The sequence below is a fragment of the Prionailurus viverrinus genome, chromosome A1, assembly GCF_022837055.1.
Source record: "Prionailurus viverrinus isolate Anna chromosome A1, UM_Priviv_1.0, whole genome shotgun sequence".
In the NCBI taxonomy this organism is placed as follows: Eukaryota; Metazoa; Chordata; class Mammalia; order Carnivora; family Felidae; genus Prionailurus; species Prionailurus viverrinus.
In genome coordinates this window covers 112,774,955-112,789,355 of record NC_062561.1, presented here as the reverse complement: position 1 = coordinate 112,789,355, position 14,401 = coordinate 112,774,955, and the positions used below count along the sequence as shown (strand labels likewise).

Genomic DNA, 14,401 nt, shown 5'->3' with positions numbered 1-14,401 from the left:
CAGGCCTGAGGCCATCATCCAGATGTCACAGGGAGGACAATGAAACTTTGCTCAAAGGTGTTCATTTCGTTTTTTAACTTTCCCACCTGCATCGTCTGGTGCTGTTCCTTAGTGACTATTTCCCCCTAAGTACAAACGTGGGGGTGCCTGGGATCTACTGCTCCAACATGAACACTGGTGGAAAAGCGACTGCTGACCAGCAAAACCTGCTCTAATAGGTGCGTTTATATCACTAAGGTATAGAAAGGAATCCAGGGAGGTGGGTAGTGACTGCTACTGAGTGCTTGCTACCCTTTCTCCTGGGCCAGGAAAGCCAGGTCCCTGTCTGGCTCACATTCCAGGGAGCCTCAGAGGCCGCAAGCACCTTCAAGAGAGGCAGAGCAAAGTAGGGGGTGGGTGGCAGAGAGGAGCAAGGAGGGCTCCCTGAGGGGAGGGGATTCTGTTACTTTAAAAGTCATTTGAAAGTGTTGGAATAAGAGGGCTGGGGGACTAGGGTGGTGTTAGGAGTATTTGGCCAAGATTGCACTCGAAAAAATCATCCATTCTTTTACTTTCCAAACTGCTCCTCCACCTCCTGCCTCCCGGTCCCCGGCCCCTAGGCGACGACGGTCAGCAGAGACCTTCCCCTATTTCTTCACCAACCTGGAAGAAGCGAGAGCGCTTACGCCTGCCCTCTGCTCTATGATCCACACCCGGCCACTCTCCGTCTGTGGATAGGGTTTTCCCTCGGTTCTGAGGGCGCTGCCTCTCCCAACCATTTATCCGGCGCTGCGTTACAAAAGCGCCGCGCCAACTGTCCTCCGAACATCATTTCACAACATCGTCAACAGGGTAGACGTGTGTCCCATTTTACAGACGGGGAAAGTGAGGTCAAATCACTTGCCCAAAGTCACGCGGCCATTCAGCAGCGGGAGAGAGGAAACGAACCCAAGCTCCCAGCCGGCTCCAGGTTTCCGCAACTTGCTCCGCGGCTCACACTTTCCGGCCTGAGCCCCGCCTCCCCATCCCACCCCAGCGAGGGGCGCCGGGCCCGCCCCCGGAGGAGCGTGCCTCGGCCGCTAATCGCCGGGCGCCCCCGCCTCCGTTTCGCTGCCTGGAGACGCCCCCGCCAGCTTAGCCCGGAGACTGCTCCCGGGGCCGCGCGCGACGCCGCCGATTGGCCCGCGGTAATTACGGGCACGCTCCGGGAGGGGGGAGGGGCCGGGGCGGCCCCCCGCGAGCATAAATTATGCAAATACCCGGGCACCGCACGGGGCTGACCTGCCGCCTCGCTCCATTCACCGGGGCTGCCGCGGGGGCGGAGGTGGCAAGGGAGGGGGGCGCCCATTGTTGGGGCGGGTACTTAAGGGGTCCTGAGGCCGGTCGTGTGCCACACTCGGTACTCACACGAGCTGATCTGCTCGCCGGCGAGATCACTCGGGAGACCGACTGGGAGCGTGGCCCCTGCAGCAGACGAGGCGAGGAGGTGAAACCCAGCTCCAGGTGCGCCCCAGCACCTTTCCTGGCCGTGAAGCCCGCAGCGGCCACAGGGTTGGCCTGGGCCATTTGGAACGTAAGTGCGCCCCGGCGGCCCTACCCTCTGTCCGGGCTCCTGTCCTCCAGGCGCCCTCCTACCTGCCCGTCGGTCCTGTGCCACGCAACGATGCCGGCCCCTCTGGAGAAATGCCTCTCGGACCTCGACTGCGCCAGCAGCAGCAGCAGCGACCTATCCGGCTTCCTCACCGACGAGGAGGACTGTGCCGGGCTCCAGCCGCCAGCTTCCGCCTCGGGGACGCCCGTGCCAGTGCGCAGGGGCGCTCCCGCGGTTCCTGCAGCGTCCAATACTCCCCGGGCGCAAGACGACGAGCAGGCGAGGCGGCGGCGCAGGGGCAGAGCGCGTGTGCGCTCCGAGGCGCTGCTGCACTCGCTGCGCAGGAGCCGGCGTGTCAAGGCCAATGACCGCGAGCGCAACCGCATGCACAATTTGAACGCGGCTCTGGACGCGCTGCGCAGCGTGCTGCCCTCCTTCCCCGACGACACCAAGCTCACCAAGATCGAGACGCTGCGCTTCGCCTATAACTACATCTGGGCTCTGGCCGAGACTCTGCGCCTGGCCGACCAGGGACTGCCCGGGAGCGGTGCCCGGGAGCGCCTCCTGCCGCCGCAGTGCGCCCCCTGCCTGCCCGGGCCCCCGAGCCCCTCCAGCGACGCCGAGTCCTGGGGCTCGGGTGCAGCCGCCTCTCCCTGCGCCGCTGCTGCCTCGCCACTCTCTGACCCCAGTAGCCCCGCTGCCTCGGAAGACTTCGCCTACGGCCCCGGCGACCCCCTTTTCTCCTTCCCCGGGCTGCCCAAAGACTTGCTCCACACGACGCCCTGTTTCATCCCTTACCACTAGGCCCTTCAGGGACACCGTTACCTTCCCCCTCCCAAGGCAACAGGCAGTAGATGGAGCCCCAGCTGCAGTCTCAGGACCCCCAGTCTGGGCGGAGGGAGGAAGCGGGAGCTTTAAAGGGGTGGGAGATACCTGAGCCGCTTGTTAGGTCGCTGCACCCTCGCCGCCGTGGCTGCCCCTTGGTCTGTTTCTCCAGCCCTCAGCCCTGGGCCCCTCCTGCCCGCCCCTAGACGGCCTTTCCTTTTGCACTTTCTGAACTCCACAAAACCTCCTTTGTGGCTGGCTCAGAGCTGACCCCAGCCACCACTTCAGTGTGATTTAGAAAAGGGACAGCTCAGCCCCTGAAGACGAGGTGAAAAGTCAATTTTACAATTTGTAGAACTCTAATGAAGAAAAACGAGCATGAAAATTCGGTTTGAGCCGGCTGACAATACAATGAAAAGGCTTAAAAAGGAGAGACAAGGAGTGGGCTTCATGCATTATGGATCCCGACCCCCACCACTGCAGGCTTGCTCTAGGAAGAACCCAGACTTGCGTAGCTATTCAGGCACAGGGCTGGAAAGTACTTTAATTTATTCAAGATGCTTCTTTCATATGAAAATGTATTTTTGTACATAAAGAGTTTATTCTATTATTATGAGGTATCAAAGTTTACATTTTTGTACTGCAGATGTTTCGTGTAAATAAAAACAAAGTAAAAAAATAAGTCACCAAGTTTCTCGCCTCATGTTGGTGTCTCTCTGAGGCTTTCTTCCCATCCCCTGGCGGCTCAACCACTAAAGTGAAACACTATCCTCACCCACCTCCAAACTCTCCACTCCCTTTTCAAAAACACTTAAAAATATACAATGCACTTGATTTCCACCAAGAAATGGATAAAGACGGGCCAGGGCATTTGGGAGACATCATTTCCTTTCACCTTATAAGCACAAGGGAGATCTTTCAGGCTCCCCGTAAGCCAATTAAGACTTTTTAGTGGGGAATTAGCCCCGGATATGCAGCTACCTGTAGAGGTAGGGGCGGTGGGAGACTCTTTCTTTTGAGGAACTCCACATCAGCTGGCTCTGTGTTTCAAAGAGAGGGGATTAAAAAGATCAATACAGTGTGACCACTGGCTAGGAAGTCCCAGTGACAGGTGGGCCCAGGCTGGGCAAGCAGAAGGGTCCACTCTTATAACAGCCTATTTAGAGGGAGAAATTGATTGGTAAACAATGCCTCCAAATTGTTGTCCATTGAGGCTAGGATCACCCTGGCTGTGAGGTGTGGGATGAATTACCCTGGTGTGGTATGTCTGGATGGCGTGTGCACCTGCCTAAAATTGTGAGTTAGGGTGCCTGCACACCCCCCCCCCCACACACATATATCTCCCCAGCTGTGCCTACAGTGAGGGGGGCGGGTAGGGAGACATTCGGTGGGCTCAGTCCTGTTTTGCTCAGCCCGTCTTTAAGGGCAACAGCCAAAGCTTTCATTTGCTGCCAGAGAAATCAGCCGCCCAAACCCAGTGGGGATTTTTCTGACTGCAGTGAGTTTGTCTGTTGTCTGACAAGTAGCTAGCAGCATTGGCCACAAGCAGTTTTGTTGTAAATTTCAGAATGTGGATGATTACAAGAGATACTTCCTAAAATGTCCTTGTGGCCTGTTCCCCGGCTTACAAGTTACCACACATGAAGACCAAATTTTTTCCCCACTGGGTTGTCCCTTTTCATGAATTGAATTATTTAGAGGCAGGAGGTAGAAATGGGTTCAGGAAAATAGTATGCTCTAATGTTAAAAGAAATCGTACCTGTTCAGGAGGTGAGTAGAAGCAGAGGGCCAAAAGGAGAGCCATTAATAGCATTTTCCCCTTGTGCATGTGTTAACCCTCCTCACACATCCTGATGAGTTGGTTCCACAGACTAGACTCATATGCTGGGTCTCCAGCAGGCATCGCTAAGCCTAGTCACCGGCAAGGAGCCCTCTTTCAGATAAAAAGGCTCCTTTACAGAAGGTTCTGGAAAGTTGAATGCCTTCTCTAACTGCCCTTGGAGCAAACAAAGAATCCTCCAAGAAAAGCTTCAGAAGTTGTGAGGGCTCAGAGTGGAGTTGTTTCTGCTAAAAGCTTCAAGGAAGAAGTTGTGTCTCTTGAATGACCCTGCCCGGGGCCCCACTCTATTGTCTGCCCCGGAATTAATTCACTCTACTAGCTTTGCATTTTCCTATAGCAAAAGACACAAACGGGTTGCCTCAGATTTTCTGCTTTCCTGTGCATAGGATGTTCGGAAGTGACTCCCTTTCAGGCCGGGACTGCAAGCCAGGCAGGGGACCCTGCTCAGCCATGGTGTAGGTGCACGTAGCTGGGCCAGAGGAAGAGAACAGCTGCTTATGTTTATCATTGTCCAAAATCCTTGGGAAAACTAGCAGCAAACACCCTGAAACCCCCCAGGCATCCTGGAGCTCACAGCTACAGTAGGACCTTTGTCTGCTATAACTGTACACAGTCAGCACCGAAAATGGGAAACATCACTACCCCCAGGACTGTAGAAGAGCTAACCGTATTCCCAACTTTGTTGCCAAAACAGGCTCACAACTTAAGGTTCAGGGCCCAGAGCACCTTGCATCTAAAGGAACATCTTCGGCAACATCAGTTGCTGGGGGGGCGTCTTCACCCCTGCCAGTTAATGTTGTCCTTCCAAAGAAGAAAGCATCTATGTTCAGCCCTTAGAGCTCTCAAATGGAAGGAAAGAAGGAAGGTGATTTAAAATGCTCATCCCCAGCTCAGGGGCCTCTTTGTTCCTGCAGCAAACTCTCATCTATCCACTGGCATCTGTGAAGACAGACCAGAGGTTACTAAAATATTCTACTCAAGGATAGAGCACAGAACTTCCTGCTGACAGCCGTGTTTCACTTCTTCAACAGAAACTTCCACTGAGGAATCAGAAGGCAATGAGACAGGCTTATTTATTCTCTACCTTTGTCTCTCTGTTTGCTTCTGTCCTGGTGTAATGTGTATTTTTACACACTGCTTCCAAGCTTGCAGGAAACCAGGCCAGGAAAGCCCGGGATGCTCAGGAAATGCAGGATTTCACCCTTATCTTTAATAACTCTTTGTGAAGCCCCTGCTGTGTGCTGAGCACCATTCTAGGCACCATGGGGACCAGGACACCCCAAAAGGAGCTCACCGAAAGTTTGGAGTCTCACAGGGAAAGACAAAATAAATTCATGAGAGACTGTGGTAGTTGCTGAGGGGGAGAACATGAAATCAAATAAAACAAGGGGAATATGGAATGCCAGAGTTCAAGGGAGGCTGCTCTTTCAGAAAAGATGGTCAGGGAAGGGCTTTTAATGAGATGACATCTGAGGGGAGGCTCAGGTGAGAGAGGAGAGGAGCAAGCCATGGCATCATCTGGAGGGAGGTGTCCCAGGGAGACAAGACTGCAAGGAGAAAGCCCTGGCCGTGAATGGTGTATAGAGGGACAGCAAGGAGGCTGATGTGACAGGCACACAGGGCATGGTGGGCAGGGGGCGGGGGGGGGGTAAGGATGGAGACAGATGAGGGGCAGTGCAAATCATGATTCTTTTTTTCAAGGTAATTGAAAGGTTGAAACAGTTGAAAACTGATATGTGTATATATATATATATATATATATAAAATAATAAACTTATATAACTTATATAATGTATATTATATGTAATAAGTTTTTTATTATATATATACATATGTATACACATATATACTGATATATATTATATATAATAAGTTTATTATATATATACACATATATACACACATATGTATATACACATATATATACTGACATATATATATATATATATAATAAGTTTATTTACTTTGAGAGAGAGAGAGAGAGAAAGCATGAGCAGGGGGAGGGGTAGAGAGAGAGGGAGAGAGAGAATCCCAAGTAGGCTCCACAGGTCAGTGCAGAGCCCAATGCAGCGCTGGAACTCACAAACTGCAAGACCATGCCCTGAGCTAAAACCAAGATTTGGATGCTTAAGGACAGAGCCACTCAGGTGCCCCTCCTCCCCCCCAACTTTTTTTTTAAATTTTTTTTAACGTTTATTTATTTTTGAGACAGAGAGAGAGCATGAACGGGGGAGGGGCAGAGAGAGAGGGAGACACAGAATTGGAAGCTGGCTCCAGGCTCTGAGCCATCAGCCCAGAGCCCGATGCGGGGCTCGAACTCACGGACCGCGAGATTGTGACCTGAGCTGAAGTCGGGCGCTTAACCGACTGAGCCACCCAGGCGCCCCCCAACTTTTTTTTTTAATGAACTGATTTATATTTTTAAAACCCACACAGAGGGATGTAGGCTTCAGAGACCAGGACAGAGGCAAGGACCCAACCAAGCCTCTGTGTATTCGTCCTAAAGAAAGGCTTATAGTGGGAGAAGCGGTAAGACCTGTCAGAACCAGTACAACTTGTGAAGAAGCCAAGAGTAGGATTTGTTTGGGGTCATGAAAGAAAGAGAGAAATCCAGGATGCCCTCAACAACTTAGGTCAGGAGCAATGAACACACAGAATCCATCCCCCCAAAGCCCTCTGCAAGTGGGTAATTTTGCTGAAACTGCTCATTTAGCACCCAAAGCAAAGATGGGAATGTGAGTTGCAGTGTCCATAATATTAAAGACAGATTGCTGCTCAAAACGACCATAACTTGCTCTGGGCTTGGGACTAAAAGAAAAATGCCCCAGAGAAAATTCACAATGGGATAGGGGAAGGGGGCTCCTGATGTCCTGGGCAACGTCCTCAACAATATCATCACCATTGACATCACCATCCTAGCTAATGCTTATATAGCACTTATTCTGTGTTCTAGGTACTTTCTGAAGACACAATGCATATTAATCTATTTAATTCTCACAACTCGTGACGTCAGTAATACAATTATCCCCATTTTTCAGATGAGGGAACTGAGGTACAGAACAGTCAAAGAACTTTCCTGAAACCACACAGTCGTGAAGTTGGGGTTTGAACCTAGGCAATCCTCCAGCAAGCTTGCTGCTTGTTACACTGTCTCAGAAGGAAGGCAAATGGAAGCATGCAGGCCACAAGTGGAAAGGCCCAGAATGATCCAGGGGTAAGCTTAACCAAGCAACAGGGCTGCAGCTGCTGTACAGGGCCTGTGGAGGAATGAGGAATAGCACCTCTCCTCTCCCTCCACCAGGTACATCACCCCTGTGGCAGGCTGCACAGTGGGGCGTGGACACCCCTCCCCCTCCTGTGTGGGCTGTGCACGGGGCACAATCTGTAAGGGCTTATCTAGTAGCCTGGCTTAGACGCAAGGATGGTCACCTGAATGTGCCTTTTCCTGCCTAAAGCCAAGAGAGCCTGGAGAGTGTATGGGGTGAGCTTTCTGGCAAGCAGCTGGGGTGTCACTGTTAATTTCAGTTTGCAAAACCAGCAGGGCTCAGAACCTGGTGGCATCCTTGTGTGAAAAATCAGTTTCTTCATCATTTATTTATATCTGGCTAGAAAGTCCCCATCCATCTTACCAAGTCCTACGGTTCCTTTAGAAAATATTTCTGGGATTGTTCCAACCTAGGCTACACAGGGAATCGAGGCTCTAAAGCTCTACACCTAAGAGCCTAATGGTGAAGCCAGGAGCCTGGTCACACCGATGGCCTGTATAACCCATAAGCCAAAGCCCAAGGTGTACGTAATTTTTGGAGCTGTCACTTCCTAGGGATAGCTCAGAACAAACACCTAGCTCGAATACTGTGCTTACCTGCTGCCTGCCGGGCTGGTGTCTGGGAGCCAGGCATCCTGGAGGCAGGATGCAAAAACTGGAGGTTAGGGTTTCACGTGGCTGACCTGCCTTCCTTTCTGGCAGCAGTCCCGATTGCCTGCTGAAGTCATTCTCTGGTTCAGGCGAAGCCCGCTACGCCGCTGACCAGCATGCCTTTCTCCAGTTTTGATAGGAAAGGACAATGTGCACCCAGCATATGCCAAGGTGGTCTCAAGTTATTGAGTCACAAACGAAAAGACACTACTACTTTGTCACCTCAAATTTGATATTTGCTCTACCCAAAGAATTGCACTTATCCCTTAAAAATATTCCTGTTGGATCTATCAGATTAACCTCATCTTCAACACGACCTGGGTACCTACTGTGCACTTGGCACAGTCCAGAATTATTTTAGATTTCACTTGTTTGGAGACTAGTGACAGAAACTGCTGGTTATTCACCAAAACCCATTCTCCTCTTCTTCCTGGGCCCATGACTATCCTACATTTCCCAGAATTCTTTGCAGTTAAGCACGCCCATATAACCGGGTCTTTGAACTGGATCATGAGTGGAAATGTTGCAAGCCACTTCTAGGATGACACTTTTATGATGATGGTGGAGGGGCACCTGGGTGGCTCAGTCGGTTAAGAAGCGTCTGATTTCGGCTCAAGTCATGATCTCACGGTTTGTGAGTTCAAGCCCCGCATCGGGCTCTGTGGGGACAGCTCAGAGCCTGGAGCCTGCTTTGGATTCTGTGTCTCTCTCCCTCTCTGCTCTGTCTCTGCCTCTCAAAAATAAATAAAAATCATTAAAAAAGAGCTTATGATGATGGTGGAAATTTGCACTTTTGTATAAAACATAGAAAGCTGCAAAGAACATCACTCCCAGTCTAAAAAATAATAAAAAGTCATATAACCTACAAAATCATGATTTTTTTTGTCAGCTAATCAAAGATGGAAGGTCACAAGCCATTTAAATAAAGTGAATTACAGAAAGAGAGTGCTCCTCCAAGGAGAGACAGAGCATGTGAACTGTTTCACCTTGGGCAAAGCATAGGAGAGAGAAGTGGCTGCCATACAAATAGGTAAGAAGATATTGGCTAAGGGGCGCCTGGGTGGCGCAGTCGGTTAAGCGTCCGACTTCAGCCAGGTCACGATCTCGCGGTCCGTGAGTTCGAGCCCCGCGTCGGGCTCTGGGCTGATGGCTCGGAGCCTGGAGCCTGTTTCCGATTCTGTGTCTCCCTCTCTCTCTGCCCCTCCCCCGTTCATGCTCTGTCTCTCTCTGTCCCCAAAATAAATAAACGTTGAAAAAAAAAATTTTTTTAAAAATATAAAAAAAAAAAAAAAGAAGATATTGGCTAAAATATTAATAAAATCTAAAAGTTAAATGCAGGCAAAACCACTTTGGAACAGTTTGGCAGTTCCTTCTAAAGTTAAACATACGTTTACTATAGGACTCAGCAATCCTACTCATAGGTATTGACTTAAGAGAAATGAAACCATATGTTTATACAAAGACCTTTATGCAAATGTTTATATTAACTTTATTTATACTCTCCAAAAACTAAAAAGAGCCCAGGTGGTCATCCACAGGAAAAGGGATAAAGAATCTGTTGCTTATTCAACTGAAAGTAGTTAATTGACCTATAGGAGAACATAAATGAGTCTCAAAATCATAAAGCTAGGTGGGGGGGGGGGAGCCAGACTTAAAGGCTACATATTGTATGATTCCATTTACACAGCATTCAGAAAAAGCAAAACTATAGGAATAGAAATTTGATTAGTGATTTCCAGGGGCAAGTCAGGGAGAAGATTAGAAATGGAGCAACAGAGGGCTCCTGGGTGGCTCAGTTGGTTGGGCGTCCAACTTGGGCTCAGGTCACAATCTCACTGTCCATGGGTTCGAGCCCCGCGTCGGGCTCTGTGCTGACTGCTCAGAGCCTGGAGCCTGTTTCAGATTCTGTGTCTCCCTCTCTCTCTGACCCTCCCCCGTTCATGCTCTGTCTCTCTCTGTCTCAAAAATAAATAAATGTTAAAAAAATAAAAAAAATAAAAAATAAATGGAGCAACAGAGATCTTTTTGGGGTGATAGAAATACTCTGTATCATGATTGTGATGATAGTTACACAATTTGCCAATGCTCATACATCTTCAAAGGGTGAATTTTATTTTATGTAAATTATATCTCAATAAGACTGACTTAAAAATACAAAGAAATGATCATGGAATGAGGTAGAGTTCCTTCCCATGACTGTCACCTGGACATGAGGCAACCCAGCTTCAGCCATGAGGATGATAACAATATCCAGACCAATGCCACTCGAAGGGTTCTCCAGCACTAGTCCCTGATGAAATACAGACAGAAATGGAAAAAGGTGTATTTAGTAATTATTTTAGATTTCATTTTATACCAATATAAATCTGTTATATATAATAATAAAATACTTTGAGCTTGTACTTTGCATGTCTTTGAGAGGTTTCCCCTTACATTGTTCCAGTAACACCTTTTGATTTTTTTTTTTTTTACAAAAATGCTGGTATGAAATGGATTGAAAATGTTAAGAAAAAGTAAAAGGAAGGAAGGAGAAAAGGAAGGAAGGAAGGAAGGAAGGAAGGAAGGAAGGAAGGAAGGAAGATGGAAAGGAAAGGAAAGACAAAAAACAAGAAAAGAAAGAAGAAAAGAAGAGAATGATAGAACCCTAAGGAACAATAGAGCAAATCGGAGGACCCTGCAGCCCTGAATGACTGCATGCAGTAAAGCCACCTGGCCACCTAGAATGCTCCTCTTGGAGTGTTAGGTGAAAGAGAAATAAATTTTGTTCCTTAGGCCACCATATCATTGTGCATCTCTGTTATAGAAACCGAGGCCTACCCTAACTGTCTGGGATCACCGCAAGGGCATCCTACCTGCTGACTCTGAGATAATGCTTTCATCCCACAAAGAGCTAGAAGCAAGCTCTTTCCGGAGAGAGCACAGGCTCAAAATATATGGGAAAACAAACAGGTGAGCCTTAGTTTTCACACCACAGAGAGTCCCCACACAAGTGAGGAGGTAAGAGCTAAACTCCTCTTAGCTCTTTAGCACTTCTTTAGCAGGGCACAGGCAGGCTGGCAGCAAAGATGGAATGTGGAACCATTCTAACACCCTGCAAGCACCCAGCAGGACTTGGCTTGCCCAGACAGGTTGTGGGACAGGCAGGGCTTCCAGTAGAGCAGTATATCAGTGGCAGCTGATAGACTGTTGCTGCCCAAGAGAGATGCCTCTCCAGCCTCCCCTTAACGGGACCAACTAACTGGGAATGGGTGCTTCTTACTATTCTTGAAAGTGCCCCAGCAATGTAACTCATCGTTCCAGTTCTGCCGATTCCCAATTGCTCACCTCTTTTCACCTCAGTCTCCTCATCTGTAAAATGGGGAATAGGGACATCACCAATCTCTATCATAGAATGTTTTAAGGTTTCAGTGAGAAGTAATTCACATAAACAGCTAAAACTGTGCCTGGCTCATTAAAAGCACTTGATAAATGTTTGCTATCGACTGATTTAGCTGCAAGCCAATTATCCTTTGTAATGAGATGATCTCTTTCTTTGGTCACCAGATGGTCCCTATGGTGCTTGAAGGCTATAGGCCTTAGATACAAACCTGACTAGTGTAACTTGATTCTAATGCAGCAATTTGAGTTTAGGGGCCGATTCTACACTTCAAATGTAAAACTGTGATTAGAGGACTTAGGAGGGATATTAAATTATACCTAGTGATGGTCTGGTTGAAGCCAGACACAAATCTCACAGCCTTTAAGAACTCTTCATATTGAGTGTAAGTACAGTGCCTTCCAGTTTACAAAGCAATTTCACATCCATCATCTGATATTAGCCTCACGATGTCCAGTGAGGTAGAAGGGATTATTGTATCTATTGCACAGATGAGACAAGGGGCTCAGAGGTTAAGTGGTTCACCCAAGGTCACGGGGTTAATGAGAGGAGAAGGTGGGGCTCAGAGCCGCATCTGGTTCTAGGCCCAATTCTTTTTCCCAGATACTTTTCTGCGTCTCCAGGCTTGCCTCACCTGACCCTGGGCACACCTCTGCTTCGCAGCCATTTATACGTCAGGAATTGGAACCAAGCAAAAGATGAATAATAATGATGATATCATTAGGTGGAACCACATAAAATTGCCAAGATTTAAACTACAGAAATGGCACTTTCATATGGTTCAACCTAGTAACTAACACTTACTTGGATACTTACCACAGGTTAGGCACTAAGCCAAGTGCTTTATGATTGCACTGGGGTTTTATCTAATCACAATAGCTCTGTTACCTCCATTTTAGAGATGAGGAATCAGATAGCAGGGCTGCAAGACTAATGAGCGATGGGTGCAGGATTTAAATCCAGGCATCTGAGCCCAGAGCACAAATGCTTCACCAGTACACTGCCTTACCATTTATTTCCGAAGACACAAGCCATAATAACAGAAACCATGTCTTACTTGACTGTGTAGTGCTGTGTGCAACACTCACTATTCATTCATGCCTTTGCTCAATAAATTTGAGGGCCTACCATACTTCTTATTGTGAGACAATGCTCCATGAGTCTCAAGCATTTCTATACATCTTGTGAGTCGAGGCACTGGCTACTCTTCACTCCAGATTACCTTTTCAAAGATATTTGTATATCAAACATCCTTGGAAGACAGAGTTAGTGTCTCCCTGTGGGCAAAGGCAACTATCCAGTATAAGAGAATCAGGTTCCCGAAGCTCAGGGTTCCTCTCGTGTAACTCACTGTGTGTGTGGATGTCAGCCGGCCCTCTTCGTGTCACCCTTTGGAAATCGGGGCTTGGGAAACCATCACAAAGATGGTAATACTCTGATTACTGCTAGTGCTGTGAGTAAGAAACAATCCTTTGCCTCTGACCCGAGAGCCTCATATCTTCTACTAATGTGAAACTAGGGCAGGCTAAGTTGTTAGCTTGTAAGTAGGAAATGATCAAACTCAGAGTTCTTGACAGTACAATGCAAGAGCTGGCCAAATGAATGAATGCATGTAATGAACGCTCTTTGTATACAGGCCACTGTGTCACAAACATTCTAATAGCATTTCTTGGAAGCCACAGGCTGCCACTCCCAGAGAGATAATGCTGCAAGGAAACAGCCAGGAATGTGGGTCTCTTCTCCCTGGGCTGACCACTGATCTGCAAAATAGCCACATCAACACTAGTATTTACTGAGAATCGACTGTGTACCTCGATCCAATTTTCTTTCTCTTTTTAATTTATTTTGAGAGAAATCATGAGCACGGAGGGGCAGAGAGAATCCCAAGCAGTCTCTGCACTGTCAGCACAGAACCTGACATGGGGCTCGACCTCATGAACCCAGAGATCATGACCCCAGTGGACATCAAGAGTTGGACGCTTAAATGACTGAGCCATCCAGGTGCCCCCTGGCTCACATTGTCTGAATGCCGCAGTATCTCCTTAGAAACTTTTTTAAGTGCTCCTTGAACAGACACTCAGCTATTCAACAAATATTTATTTTTTGTGCTTACTATGTGCCTGGTTTTGTTCTAGGATATGGGACAATGAGACAGACAAGATCCCTGCTTTCACAGTCAATGCACAAAACACCAGATCGTGATAAAAAGCTCTGCAAAGATTTAAAGAGGAAAATGTGCTAACGAGTGAATGGAAACCACTCTAGAAGTGATGGTCTAGAGGTTTCTTGGAAGACAGCCTCTCAGCTGACACCTGAGTGATCAGAATCAGCCCTGCTCAGATCAGGGGGAGTGAGATCCGTGTGCTCTAAGGACCAGTATGGATGGAGCTCTGCCAAAAGGGGGCGTGGTGGCAGCTACAACATAAAAAGAGACAGGAGCCAGGTCCTGTGGGTCCTAATGAAGCTCCAAAGATGTTTCCTGTCAAAATGACAGTGTGCACAACTAAGCGCGTTCAGTCAGAACCCATCAGCCATAATGGCAAGGATCACCACGCTGAAAGAAGGTCCTCAGTCCTGGACCATGAAGTTGCCTCAGCAACTCTGTCATCTGTAAGGTGACCACTTGTGTGTGTGGGGGGGGATAACTTAGCTAGCATAAATCTCCAGAAAATGGATTTTTTTATTGTTTTATTTATTTTTGAGAGAAAATGTGAGCGGGGCAGGGGCCGAGAGACAGGGGGACAGAAGATCCAAGATGGGCTCTATGCTGATGGTAGTGAGCCTGATGCGGGGCTCAAACTCACAAACTCATGACTTGAGCTGAAGACAGATGCTCAACTGACTGAGCCAACCAGGCACCCCATCCAGAAAATG

At 48.3% G+C, this 14,401-nt stretch overlaps 1 protein-coding gene across 1 annotated transcript; it reads left to right on the top strand.

The window, feature by feature from the left end:
- Positions 1-1,642: 1,642 nt before the first annotated feature.
- Positions 1,643-2,374, top strand: NEUROG1 (neurogenin 1). The gene has a single exon (XM_047858845.1). It carries the CDS (start codon positions 1,643-1,645, stop codon positions 2,372-2,374), a length of 732 nt encoding a protein of 243 aa, XP_047714801.1.
- The last annotated feature ends 12,027 nt before the right edge of the window (positions 2,375-14,401 follow it).

Excerpts from the sequence above, each read along its gene's own strand:
- NEUROG1 (XM_047858845.1), top strand. The coding sequence starts at position 1,643 with ATGCCGGCCCCTCTGGAGAAATGCCTCTCGGACCTCGACTGCGCCAGC.